Below are 13593 nucleotides of genomic sequence, written 5' to 3' on the forward strand. Positions count from 1 at the left end.
CATATACTAACTTGCAATATTCATTCTTCCTGGACAGACATGTAGCTGCAGTGGACTATTGTGACACTGTGTCATTGACTATGCAACCTTACCTCATGAATGCTCATGAGTGACAGTGAAGAAAAAAACTCCCCTTAAAAGGGAGCCATGATTAGCTGAACATGTTGACCTAAATATGTTGTAATAATCCTATTAACTAAAAAAAATGTTGTGATACATAAAAACTCAATTATTTCAAAAATTGTATATCTATTCTATTTTTCACTCCATGGAGGTCACTTTTTTTTGTTTTGTTTTGTTTATGATGGTTTTTGTGGTTTGGTACATTCTGTACTGGAATCTACAGTGTAAACACAGGAAGGCTAATATTACCTGAGTTGTTTATTATATTGCTTTTGACTGGTGTAAATTTAGACAGTGTCACACTGTATAACTGTTGGCTGTAATAAAAAAAAATTAATGAGGTGAGTCTTCATTACTTTCTACATGAAAAAAGAAGAGCGACACTTCCAAAGGATTCTTTTTTGTCCTCTCAATATTTCTCTCCAGAAGACTTTGAGTCATTTGTACGAGCTAACAGGTGGTTGCAAGCTAAAGCCAAATGCCATGCAACAGTTTTTATCCCAAAAGTACTTAAACCAGCTGCTGGCTAGCAAGTGGAAGACACTTTCTTCCCTGACAAGCACCGCAGCTTCTTCTATACCCCACCTGCTTAATTTAACCGGAAGTGATTTTGTTGGAAACTTTAATGGTGACAACACTTTGCAACTCAGCTGTAACCTGTCTGTCATGAGCGAGCAGTGAGAGCGGCCATTAGCCATGAGCTTCTCCTTCCTCAGCACACTGCAGTCAATCTGACAGTCATCAGTTGAACACCAAACCTTCACTAATGCATAACTACCAGAAGTCTGAACCAGAAGTGATCCGTGCCATCTTGGTAGGCAAGCATACTGCAAAGCAAACATGGCTTTGAACAATAAAAAGAAAGTATATTGACACTCTTGACCAATGTACAAGAGGAATATACATTAACAAAATTGATCCTGTTGGGATCGATCCCTAAAATCTGGTTTGTGTCTAAACAACTAGTTCATAATGAAAATCAGAAGTGAAGAAGAAAATAAATATATTATTTTGGGAAAGAAATGTTTGGTTAAATTATCAAGTTAACCTTTTGGTTCGTAGTCTATTGATCAGTCACTGAAATAAAGGATCACTTAAAATTTCCTTCTATGTATTCAAGATCCATTTCATTGAAACTACTATTCCTTATTTTCAAGGTTCACTCTAGTCTACGTGCAGTGATTTTCACACAGGTTACCAGAGCATTAAAGCACAACACTGAGTCTAGTCTTCCTCAGGATCGTCCAAGGAGTGCTGTGGATCAGATGGGATTTGGGGAGCGAGATTTCATCAGAACAAGGATGAGTGTTGAGGAGCAGCTGGAGAGAATGAGGAGAAACCAGGAGGCATCTTCACTCCGAGAGAAGAGAAGAGAAACACTGTCACGCTCATCTTCTTTCAACAAAGACAACCCCCTCCTCCACTTGCAGGTGATTCTGCCTACAAATACAGGGATTTAGCTGCAGGCATGTAAGTCTGCAGCAGAATGCCTTTGGTTAAATACTTGTATTCATGTTTATCTTTTCCTCAAAACCTGACAACTATGTCGTATGTGAAATTTAATTCAAGTGAATATACCACAGGATATTTGTAGCCATTCATAGTATTTGTGTTTGTGTGGGTGTCAATGTTTGTCTTCAGCGTCGGGCGCAGACAGAAATGGCCTGTCTGAACTCTGTGGAGCTTGAGACAGCGTTGCTGCAACTAAAAGTTGCTCATAAGGAACAGACTGAAGCAACATCAGGAGCTAACACTGTAGATGGGCCACCGATCTCACCACAGGTTCGTCTCACACTCCATGTTGCATGTTGTGCTCTAAATTAAATGCCACATTTCAAATGATGGAGACATTTCCAAGCAGTCAGTTTCAACAAGGGGTGTTCTGACACAAGTTGGGGGTTTTTTCAATGTGATACCGATATCGCAGTTTTGAGTACTTGCCAATACCAATTGACTCAATGCGATATAAGCATGAGTCATACCAGAGGTTGCGCTAGACTAGTCATTTTGACTAATCTTGTAATTTTGACTTTTGTAGTTTCTAGTCATATTCTATTTTTACCCGTCAATTTTTAAGCCTCCTGCAATCTTAGCGCTGTGTTGAGATGGAGAATGACAGATGGCACAGTCGGACGACGGGGAAGCGATGGGGTATCCTGTCAGCCTTTCAGTTCCCAAAATCACACACACACAAAAAAACTCTTAAAATGCACATGGAAGTCAGTGGAATGCCCTGGACCACACAAGGTGAAAAAAGCTTAGGGTTAATGATATAGACATAGGTTATTTAGTGGCCTTTAGTTTTTATGCAATTGAATTAATATTCAACAAGTTGTGCAGGAAAATTAGATCTCATCACATATAAAGTAGGTGAACACATCTAATTTTTGTCTCTGCAGTGACAAAACCTACTGACTGTGGCCCCAATAACTACATATGAACAAGGAAGTTTAACAACCGCATTTAAATCTGCACAGTTTTAAGCTGCACAGGAGTTGCGAACACACATCACCACAACTTCCTCTTGGTCCGCCTCTGGAGGAGAAATCTACTCTAGAGTTCAGATGGACCTAAAAAATTCAACCTGGCTGGGACCGAGTCCATAGACATCGTCTCTGAGCCCGATCCAACCCAACTTTAATTAAAGGGCTGAGCCTGAAGTGAACCTGACATATTTTAAGTAAGCTTGTGCTTCTTTTGTTTGTAGACCACCTTTCGAGTAAGTAGTGTTACGTCTCCTGTTTTTAGCTTTTGTTTAACATCTTCGAACTCCATTTTGTCACATGTAACTGCACTCCTGCTTGAGCATAGCAGGACAAGCTTACACTGAGCTTGTTACAGTCTAATTAACTTCTGCACCTTACTTTCTTTCTTTCCTCATCTACTCTATTTAAACTTTTAATGGATTAACACAACAACATTCTCTGTAGTTTTCTTTGTTCTATATGTACTGCGAGTTTCTTAAAAACTCCCCTTTAGCCAATATTCTGAATGCACTTCTGAGCCAGACGTTCTGTCCATAACACGCTGTCAGCTTCCAATGAATGAGATGCAACTAGTTCAGTGTCAGAGATGATTTCCAAAGGGGGTGTTTTTTATTTTCATTTGTTGCTTTTAGTTGCCTCCAAAATGTATGCTCTGCAAAAAGTCGAAAATGTCTGCACCAAGAATGTAATCTGTCAAAATGACAGATGGGCTTGAGATTTTTTCATTATTTAAAGAAAAAAAAAAGATAGTATTCAGCTAACGTGACCCATGAGTCATATATATTTTCATTACTTATTTTGTAGTGTAAAATGTTAAAATAGGCTTGATCAAGTGATATTACTAAAACAGAAAACAGCAAGAAAAAGTGACTATTATTAGTCAGTGGGTATGTGTTTATATTGAAGATATTATATGTAGGCCAATATAATCTGATACTCATTTTTTGGCTGATATCAGACTAATTTCCAATATCAATATCAGAGTGGGGCACCCCTAGTCACAACCATTATACTTTGCATTAAAAGTATAATGGAACATATAATGGAACATTAAAAGTTCCATTAAAAGATTGATCTAAGATCAATCTTAGATGTAAAACTAGTTTGAGTTCATTTCAAAGTTAGTTTCTTTCCACTCTCTTTTGCCCATTTGATTAATTTTAAGATTTGACGAGATGTAATATATAATGCTTTTTTACACAGGGAAACCATTTGTGGATTTCAGTATATGTAATGAGAAACTTTGTACTAATTTGCAGAAAGTACAGAGAACTGATCGTGTGAAGGATTCCCAGCATGAAGAGGTGCAGCAGGAAAAGGCCATGAACCTGCTGATCAGAAACCAGACAGAGGAGGTACAGTCAAGTTCTTGAAGATATTAGTGGAAAATAGACAAAACTGGTAATCACAGTTTAAGTGTTTATCAGAAGTTGGTTAAGAAAAAAATGTTCTACCACTGGTAATGTGAGTAGCTGGTCGGTAAACAGGCTTTATTAAAGGTCATAGGCATAAATCCCGGGGAGTCGGGGGGTCCCGTACCCCCCAATCTTGGAAAAGAGGGAGGGGCTGAGCAAGTGACCAACAGTTCTGTGTGAGGGAGCTAAGAACAGAAGAGAACAGATAGAAAAAAGAAAGCTATGCCTTTATTTCTCACTGTCTTCAATGTAGAGCCTTTAAAACCACAAAATAAAATCTGAATATTTTTCTATATAAACCTGGTGCTTTAAATGTTACGTTTAAGTTATGATACTCCCCAGATATTCATTTCTATCTACCTGTTGGTTCTCAGTCTCCCTGGACATGACAAAACTAAAAAGGCTTAAAAATAAAGCAACTTAACGAGTTATAATTTAAACAGCCCATAACTTCTATTGGGAGCCATTTCAATAAATCAATGTTTATGGGGAATTTTATTGAGAGCAGTTGCTCATTAAAGCTTTTTTATTTAGAACCTTACATTTTTGTAAAGGTGTAGCAGAGATTAGATCAGTGAGACTGAACAAAACTCATATAGAAGCAACATTTGAATTTTAGTTTTATTTCTCAATAGTTTGTTTACTGAGAAAATCACTTGATATGCATTACCAGTAATTTTTGGTCCTGCAGTTTGAATGTGGTTTAAAAACTTTTTAAACTACATTTTACATTACATTTCACTGGAACCTTACCGACCCCCCCAAAATTGCTCTTAAGAAATTTTCCTGTTTATGGTCCCGCCCAATAATGAGATGTGATTTACGCCCCTGCTAATGATGTGTTTCCATTGCAGAAACCTTACTGTTGCTTGCATTGTGTCATTGACTTTGGGGAAATCCCTGAAACAGAGCATAATCACTATGCTCTGTGAGAGTGGAAAGGAAAACTGCTGTTTAACAGGAAGAAACTTCTAGCAGAACCAGAAACTGACTCAGTGAGCAGCCATCTGCCATGACCACTTGGATCGATCGATCCAATGGGTTGGTCGGTCGTCGCTCGTTTGTTTTATTTTATTTAGCTCATCTGTGTTCCAGGACACAAATTAAAACAATCCTAACCAACCAAGTTTGTGCTGTTTGAAAAATTAGAGAAATGTTTCAGCTTTGAAAAGTTTCTTGTGTGATTTAAAGTTTGCAGTATGTAACTTTTATTTAAAAATGTTTCTTTTTTACATCCATTCATCCATTCATTTCTAACACACTTATCCCTAATGCGGTCACGTGGGCAGCTGGTGCCTATCTCCAGCGGTCAACGGCTGAGAGGCGGGGTCACCATGGGCAGGTCGCCAATCCGTCACAGGACAACACAGAGACAGACAGGACAAACAACCACTCACATAAAGGAGAATTTAGAGAGACCAGTCAACCTGACAGTCATGTTTTTGGACTGTGGGAGGAAGCCGGAGATCCAGAGAGAATCCAGCATGCACAGGAAGAACATGCAAACTCCATGCAGAAAGACCTGGGGCCGGGATTCGAACCCAGGACCTTCTTGCTACCAACTGCACCTCTTTTTTTTAACGTATTTCTTAAAAATGTCACTTTAGCTCCTCACTGCTCATCATAATCAGTGACCATTCTTACTACACTGAAAAAAATGAACTTACATTAACAAGAGAATATCATGTACTTTTAACTAAATAATTTCGTGTTTCAAATGAAAACGTGATAAAATCATGTTGGATAAACAAGAAATTCAACAACTTAACGTTTATGAAATGTAATCATGTTGAGATAACATGATTCATTATAGTCAGATTGATCTCCCTCCGAGGAGGGTCTAGCGAGATCAGGGGATCACGCGAGATTATGGAAGATCACGTGCCATAACTGTTTTGCGCCTGGGAAAACTTCAAAGCGGTTTTACATTAAATTATAGATATTTGTTTTTCTCTGCATTTAAGAACTGCACTGTAACAAATGCTGTAAAAACTACAGCATGAAAATACAGTTCTGTTGTACCTTTTCTAATTGTTGAGTGTTCTTTCTACCCTTTCACCCAGTCCTGTCTTAAAACACTTATTGTAATGTAACTTAAAAAAATGTCTTTGAATTAACGTAATTAAATCATGGAAAGGATTTCCACACGATTAAATAGCTTTCTTTCAGCATGAAGCATGTTTGTTGAGCTAACTTTATTTTCATGAGTTGGATCAACTTAATTAAGTAGTGTGAATGTAGTAGTTGTATGGTACCATTGTAACATACAACATAAGCTGTTTTTTTGTGCGTGGCGCAGGGGGTTAGCGCGCCCCACATTTGGAGTCCTTAGTCCTCGATGCGGACGTCGCTGGTTCGACTCCCGGTCCCGGCGACCTTTGCCGCATGTCCTCGCCCTCTTTCCTGTCTGCCTACTGTCGCAAAAAAAATACGAGCCACTAGCGCCGCAAAAACTCTTCGGAGAAAAAAATTGGAAAAAAACAATGTTGGTTTCAACTAATGCAATTTTCTAAATTTGCATTAATCTTAATCAAGTAAAGTAAATTATTTGGTCCAAAGCATTGCAAATTAGTTGGGCTGGCTCTTTTAAATTACATTGGGTCCAACTATAGTAAATGAGTTGAATCAACCTTAATAAATTAAATTGAGCCAACACATTTGCTTTAAATTAGAATAACCAATGGTGCTGAAATAAAGCAAAGTAATCAGGTGGAAATCCTTTCCATAATTTTTTTTTATGTTCATCCAAAGTGTTATTTTTTTCAGTGTAGCCTTCACATTACAGCAGGGGAGGGTGTGAGTAGCGTCTACACAAGTCTGACTGACAGTCCTACGCTGGTTGTTTTTGACTGGTTCATAGTGACCATTTTAACAAAAAATAAAGAAAGCTTATTTTTAAAAAGGCAGAATAAAGATAATAATCTAAAAAATGTGATTATGATGTTATTTAATCGCACAGCTAAGAAAGGCACTTAAAATTGAAAAACTGGAATTTTACTAAATTGTTCAAACATTGTCCTGACATTTTATGTTACTGAATGTTACATTTTATGTTTTCTTCTGAAAGTATTATTTATTTGCTTTAGCTGTGTGAGAGCCAGAGGGTGATCATTGTGGACCTCGGCACAGAACCAAAGCGTGTGGAGATCGTAAACTTTCAGCCCTTTGAGGATGATGAGAGCAAAGGTCAAGATCTGACCAGCTCTCCTACAAACACCTTAACTGAAAACAGGTCTGTGTGTGGAGAGTGTAATATATTTTAAACAGGATAATCATAGTTCTGTGGAAAGTGAGACCATGACAAACATCCCAAAACAAACTGAACTTGAATTTATTTTTGTTTAATACAGACAACTTAACAAAGCTAATGTCATCATGGTAAAATGACAGACATTATGAGCTATAGTCAAAACCACTGTTTCACAGAGGTGGTGGCATTGCATTTAGAAACTTTTTGAAATATACTACATGTTGAGCTTTTATGAATGTGATGTGTTTTCCTTCTGCTCAATGCAGTTTTCAGCCATCAAGCCCTGAGCCTAAGGAACAGGAAACAGAGGAAAGCCTAACTCCCAGCCAGGAGGAGCACCTTGGGAAGAGTCTTGATTCATGCAAACAGCTGCCTGGAGACAGCAACACGCACAACATCAACAGCAACATGTCTGGTAAGAAAGATTCTTTGCTCACATTTATCCAAACACGGATTCCTTCAGATAAGATTAAAAAAATGTCAGTCTTATCAGGTCAATCAAATTGACATTTCCATTTGTTGTTAAAATACTATTCAAGCTTACAATGTATGCTAAAGCTGCTGCGTATTACTGTAAACTGATACATTAAATTCAGCAAGGGCTTTTCTTTTTCTCAGAAGTTTACTTGAACTAAACTTGATGGGTTTTGTTCCTCTGTCTGAGATCTTAATACAAACCCAGCTGAAAGATCAGTGCTGTTTTTTCTGGTGTTTTCTCATGTTATAATTTTACTCATTAATGGTTTCAAATGTAACTGACTAATTTTACTCAAACAAATTCAAGTAATAATTTGGGTTTTGTAAGGTACAAATTAGACAAATTGTGATTACAAACTAATGTCTTTGAATTAACGTAATTAACGTAAACTAATTACTTTCCATAATGTATATATTTTTCCACATTGTGAAGGGCATCTACTCTCTGTGTTATCCATACAGTGACCCTACAGTACAGTAAAATATTATGATTTTATTTGTTTTGGTTCACACAATGAGTCACTGACTATTTTCGTCATAGTACAGGCACAAATTTAAAACTACTTGCAAAAAAAGGAGAAAGGTTGTATGTTTAATAAACCACTTATAATTGGGTTAACTGTTTAGCCACCATACATTTTATTTGCACAGTGGTGCAATTGGTAGCACTGTTGCCTTGCAGCAAGAAGGTCCTGGGTTCGATTCCCGTCCCGGGGTCTTTCTGCATGGAGTTTGCATGTTCTCCCTGTGCTTGGTGGGTTCTCTCCGGGTTCTCCGGCTTCCTCCCACAGTCCAAAAACATGACTGTTAGGTTATTTGGTCTTTCTAAACTCTCCCTAGGTGTGTGTGTGCATGGTTGTGTGTCCCGTCTGTCTTTGTGTTGCCCTGCAACAGACTGGTGACCTGTCCAGGGTGAACCTCGCCTCTCGCCCGAAACGTTAGCTGGAGATGGGCACCTAGCTGTACACCTAGCTGTACAGCTAGAGATAGCTGTACACCTGACTCCACCAGGGACAAAGGTGTACAGAAAATGGACATTTTATTTTTTGAGACTTTTTTGAGACATGATCTTTTTTTATTACGGTAACTTTCCAGAGTAAAACAGTGCGAGACATGACTAACATGCTTTCCTCTGTCCTTTCTCCTCCCTGCAGTGCAGACGTTTACCTTGGTTAGCAGCGACACGTGAGCATGGTCAGCCTCAGAGTCCAAAACAACATCCCATGAAGCCCAAATGTAGCCAACCAGCACAGAGCATTTTTCCATGGCTTTCTGCGTTCCTGACAGAACTACATGCCTGCACAGAGATTGACACTCGGTAGTAGCAATCAATGGCTGGTGGGAAGTCTTTGAATCCTGGCACAGACAGAGCTTGTTATTCATTAGTACATTTTAGACATTTTTCAAACTGAGAAGCTCCTTTTTATCCCCTAAACATGTTTGCATAAAAAAGATTGTGAACTGGTTATAGATTATGTTTTTACCAATGGCAAACCCTGAGATGGATCAAAAGGGAACAAAAGTCTAATTTCAGTGACTCTATTCAGTAAATAAAACATATATCAATTAAATATCACATCTTGTTGTTTTAGACTTTATTTTTGTTAATTATAAGTTTCTGCTTAGATCTAAAGAAAACAACATTTAAGTTGAGAATCATACATTGCTGTTATTACATTGCTATAATAACAGCAATGTTAGACTAATAGAACATGCTTGATTAGGACCACTGATGGCAATCCTTGTGCTTTTCTTATCAGACACCTTTACTGTTTCTGTCCATTACTCTTAGGAGTATTCTAGAAAATATGGCAAGTTAAACATATAATGAAGATTTCTGACTCGTGAATCATTTTCAGACATGTTTAAATTGCTTGTTTGAAATTGAAGAAATGATGACAGCTCACTGGCATCCTTCATGCCAGTGAGCATGAAGGAAACAACAGAGAAATAAGGATTGTTTTGGATTTAGCTCCATCCATCCTCCCATTAACTCTTATCAGCTTCCCTTTCCTTTCCAGCATAAGGCTTCTCTGGACTTTATTTAGAGGGATCAGAGTAAGGGGACTGAACCCAAAGCACCTCTAACTTTTTAAAAACATGTTTTTTACTGGGGTTTTTTGTTTGTTTGTTTTTCTTTTTAGAAATAATAATTTACAATTACATCACAATTATGCAGATTGGTCCACTGAAGCTTGTGGACCATGTTTGTTATAAGTACTTTCACGTGGCTCTTCCAAAGTGTCAAAAACCAAATGGTCTACTGGTCTACTATGCCTCACTTTACAGTGAACTGAATGATGTTTCACATTTTGTGTCATCATCCAATCTTCAATCTGGTTAAAAATATTTGATTGATGCCATTGGAAAGCCATAGCATCAGGTCAAAAACAAATCCTGGCCACTAGGATTTGGCCCCCAGCTTTCCTTGACAGTAACTGTTCCCTCAAACCTTTGTATCACCTACACCTGCTTCTTCTATGCATAGCACCAGGTAAGAAAACTGTGTGGCAAAAATCCAACGCAAATACAAGTTGAGTCCCAGACATATGGAAGCCTGGCCTTGGACCTAGCCTAGTCCTCTCCTTCCTACGCTATTCCACTCGATTCAAATCTGACTTCAAAGCTCAGTCTGGGCTTTCTCCCACTGACTTTGATTCCCTCTAGTAGAATTTCTACTAGCCCAATCAGCAAACAGAAAGAGAAGTTTTAAGGATGGTTAAGGATGATTTTCTGGGTAACACTTTATTTGACGGGTTGTAAATAAGACTGTCATGACACTGTCTCATGACATGAACATGAGTACGTCTTCATGAATATTTATGACTGTTGTCATAAAGTGTCATTCAGTAAATCATGACACTTTTACATTATTCAAAATGTCTTCTTTATGACAACTTGACATTAACCAAGAATCATGATTAATCATGATCTGACATAAATTTGTTATAAAAGTATTACTGATTAAACTTTACCTTTAATAACATAAAGCTACATAATTTTTAAAGTTTAATCAGTAACCATGATCATCATCAAGTTCAGTCCATGTCGGCAGCTTATTGAATTAACTTTAACAGCCGTTTAACTTTAACAGCTCTCTTCACAGTGGAGGATGGTTGTTTACAGAGCAGGCAATTTCCAGTAAGCTTCTTAGTGTCCAACTGGCACATTTTATACAAACGTTTAAGACCTCTGAGCAAAACCAGAAAGCAGACCTTCTGGATGAAGTAAACTGTAGAACAAGAAGCAGGCTATCGCTGCCCCAATAGAAACTCACATTTTAGAATGAGACACAAAAATGTTAAAGTGTTCTGTAAAGTGTTCGAGTAAGTCTTTTCTGTAATTGTTTCTCAACAAGGCCCCAAGCAAACACTTCTGGCCATCTTAGAGCCACTGTACAATCAGAGCTGCTGAATAAGTGCAAACCATTTCACAGTGCTGACACAATGTGGAGCTTGTTCCTGGGGTCATTAGAATTTTGTTGCTAAACACATAGATGTTAAAGTACAGAGCTATTAATCTGAATAAGAAATAGCGTGGGAATTCTTGCTATATGTCTGCTGTTTATGAGCTGCTGAAGGCGAGTGTACATCCATTTGCAGTGCTTAACTTCAGCCCCAAGTGACCACTAAAGTGTACTGATTTTAAACTCATTTTGATTTCTGTCTTGTCTCTGCTAAAGACTTCCTGTTTTCATAAAAATACAACTTGTCCTTTGACATATATGCAGATAAAGTATATCATAAATTTATCATAAACAGCCAATTTTCCTTCAAAATTTTCCTTCATGCTGCTGTTTTTCTCTTCTTTTGTAGAGAACTAACTCTTTTTGAAATATTTATTTGGATTGGGTGATTTAAGTCTTGGTTGAGCATGCAAAGTATTAGAATGCTTCTGATTTTTGTCTGTTTTTGCAGCTTTTGTCTTCTGTTTTCCTCTCTCACTTTGGTTTGCTTAGGTAGCAAACAGTTTGTGATTCTGTCCTAGATGGTGATACATAGGAGAATAGCACACGTATGAAGCAATAAGGCAGACTTTGGCGCTTCAGGACGAATAAATTTTAGACATGTATAAACTGTAAAACTAATTCTAAAAAGAAGCATAATTTATCTACAACCTGAAAAAGAGTGAATATTAAAGACATTGTTATTATAAGGGTCAATATGCAAAAGGTTCATACCCCATCTGTTTTATATCATGTGAAATAAATGTTGATGTTCCTAAAGTTGTTCAGTCTATTTTCTTTAATGGATGATAATTTCCCTACATAAAACGGAAATATTTAATTATTTCTTGCACGGCCCGGTACCAATTGGTCCACGGACCGGTACCGCTCGCGACCCGGTGGTTGGGGACCACTACCCTAGAGGGCTCCGTACAGCTTCAGTTGTGTGACTTTGTGTGATTGACTCTTAGCATCTTTTAATGTCTGATCTTGTATAAAAAGTCAATCCACCAGCACCTACCGACCCCACTAGGGACAAGGGTGGTAGAAAATGGAGAGAAGGATGGATGGAAAACTAAAATATAAAACGTTTTATTTTGAAAGGCGATGTTTTACTGTGAGAAACCTTTCCCCGGATGGGAAAAGGTTTGAGAAGAAGTTTTGGGGCGTTCGGTGACGGCTGGTTGAGAAGCTTAAAAAGAAAGGAAATGTTCGACACTGAGAAAGAGCTCAATCATGTCTGTGAATTATTCTAAAAAGGAGAATCACAGTATCTGGACAGCCACGAGTCTGACCCTAACATCTGAGCTGTAGACCTTGCTTCTGTCTAATGCATATCATCAGCCATGGTCCATGTATGTTGTTAATGTTTTAAAGTGCTATGTAAATAATATTTGACAGCCATAGCAACTAAACCATTTTAAAGTTTGAAAAATAAAACACTGCTAACCTCATTAAAGCTTCTTGCAAACCTTCAAAACAAGAACAGTAAAATTGGGAGTGCCTACACAAAAACATAGTAAAAAAACAATGTTTTAGTGTTTTTGTACAAATATTGTACAACTAAGGACTACCCGGTATCATAAAACTTGAAACTGTAATTCCTCCTTTCACCAAATGGTGGCAGCACTGCCTTCGTGCAGCGAACCCCTCTCCACTCATTTCTGCCATGGCCACTGCAAAGAAAACAAGTTTGTAAACTTGAGGGCTGCCGCTTTCAAGAGAGATGGGAATTACAAATACTTCTTCACTGAAAATCAAGGCAATTGTGCTTGTCTAATTTGTAATGAGACGGTTGCCTTGTTTAAGGATTTCAACGTAAAGAGACACTACCAGACTAAACATGCTAACAGGAAGTGACCGTGCTGAAAAAGTGAAGCAGCGATTCTTCACGCGGGCCTGTGAGTCAAAAGAAAATACCACCAAAGCAAGCTACGATGTTAATGTTAATAGCTAAACATGGCAAACCTTCTACTGAAGATACATTTATCAAAACTGTGTTATGAAAATGGTGGAGAACATTTGCCCTGAGAAGAAGCAAGAATTTGCGAATGTTTGCCTGGCAGTAACAGTGTGGCACTGAGAGTTGAGGACATAAAACTGAGTGTTTTGAACGATAACGTCTGTCACTATCAGCAGTGAAAAGCCAAAAGAACATTTATGCACCTGGATTTATGGCACTTATTTTTATTAAACTCTTGAGTAAGATTTGGTTATGAACCTGTAGATGTGATACAAACTATTACTTTCTGAAAGATATTGTAAATGACAAGAGCAAAATTCACTTGTTTTAAAATTTAATAATAACAGACAATTTTGCATTACTTATAACTCCTGTTTAAAATGTTCTTGAGGCAAAGATATTTTTAAACTCCTGTAAATTTAAGGTATTTTATA

At 37.7% G+C, this 13593-nt stretch overlaps 1 protein-coding gene across 10 annotated transcripts in view; it reads left to right on the forward strand.

Annotated features, from left to right (window-relative positions):
- plekha5 (pleckstrin homology domain containing A5) overlaps nt 1-9327 on the forward strand; it is a 163968-nt gene extending 154641 nt beyond the window's left edge. For 9 of the 10 annotated variants that reach the window (XM_023350000.1, XM_023350003.1, XM_023350004.1 and 6 more), the window contains 6 exons: nt 1362-1553; nt 1765-1905; nt 3869-3964; nt 7111-7256; nt 7541-7689; nt 8906-9327. In XM_023350000.1, the coding sequence (XP_023205768.1) occupies nt 1362-1553; nt 1765-1905; nt 3869-3964; nt 7111-7256; nt 7541-7689; nt 8906-8940 (759 nt within the window). In that variant the 3' untranslated portion in view covers nt 8941-9327. Of the gene's footprint in view, nt 1-1361; nt 1554-1764; nt 1906-2522; nt 2804-3868; nt 3965-7110; nt 7257-7540; nt 7690-8905 lie in introns of those variants that run through there. The other variant, XR_002754253.1, reaches the window with a different exon arrangement.
- The last annotated feature ends 4266 nt before the right edge of the window (nt 9328-13593 follow it).

This window comes from Xiphophorus maculatus, chromosome 17 (assembly GCF_002775205.1).
Source record: "Xiphophorus maculatus strain JP 163 A chromosome 17, X_maculatus-5.0-male, whole genome shotgun sequence".
NCBI classification, from domain to species: Eukaryota; Metazoa; Chordata; class Actinopteri; order Cyprinodontiformes; family Poeciliidae; genus Xiphophorus; species Xiphophorus maculatus.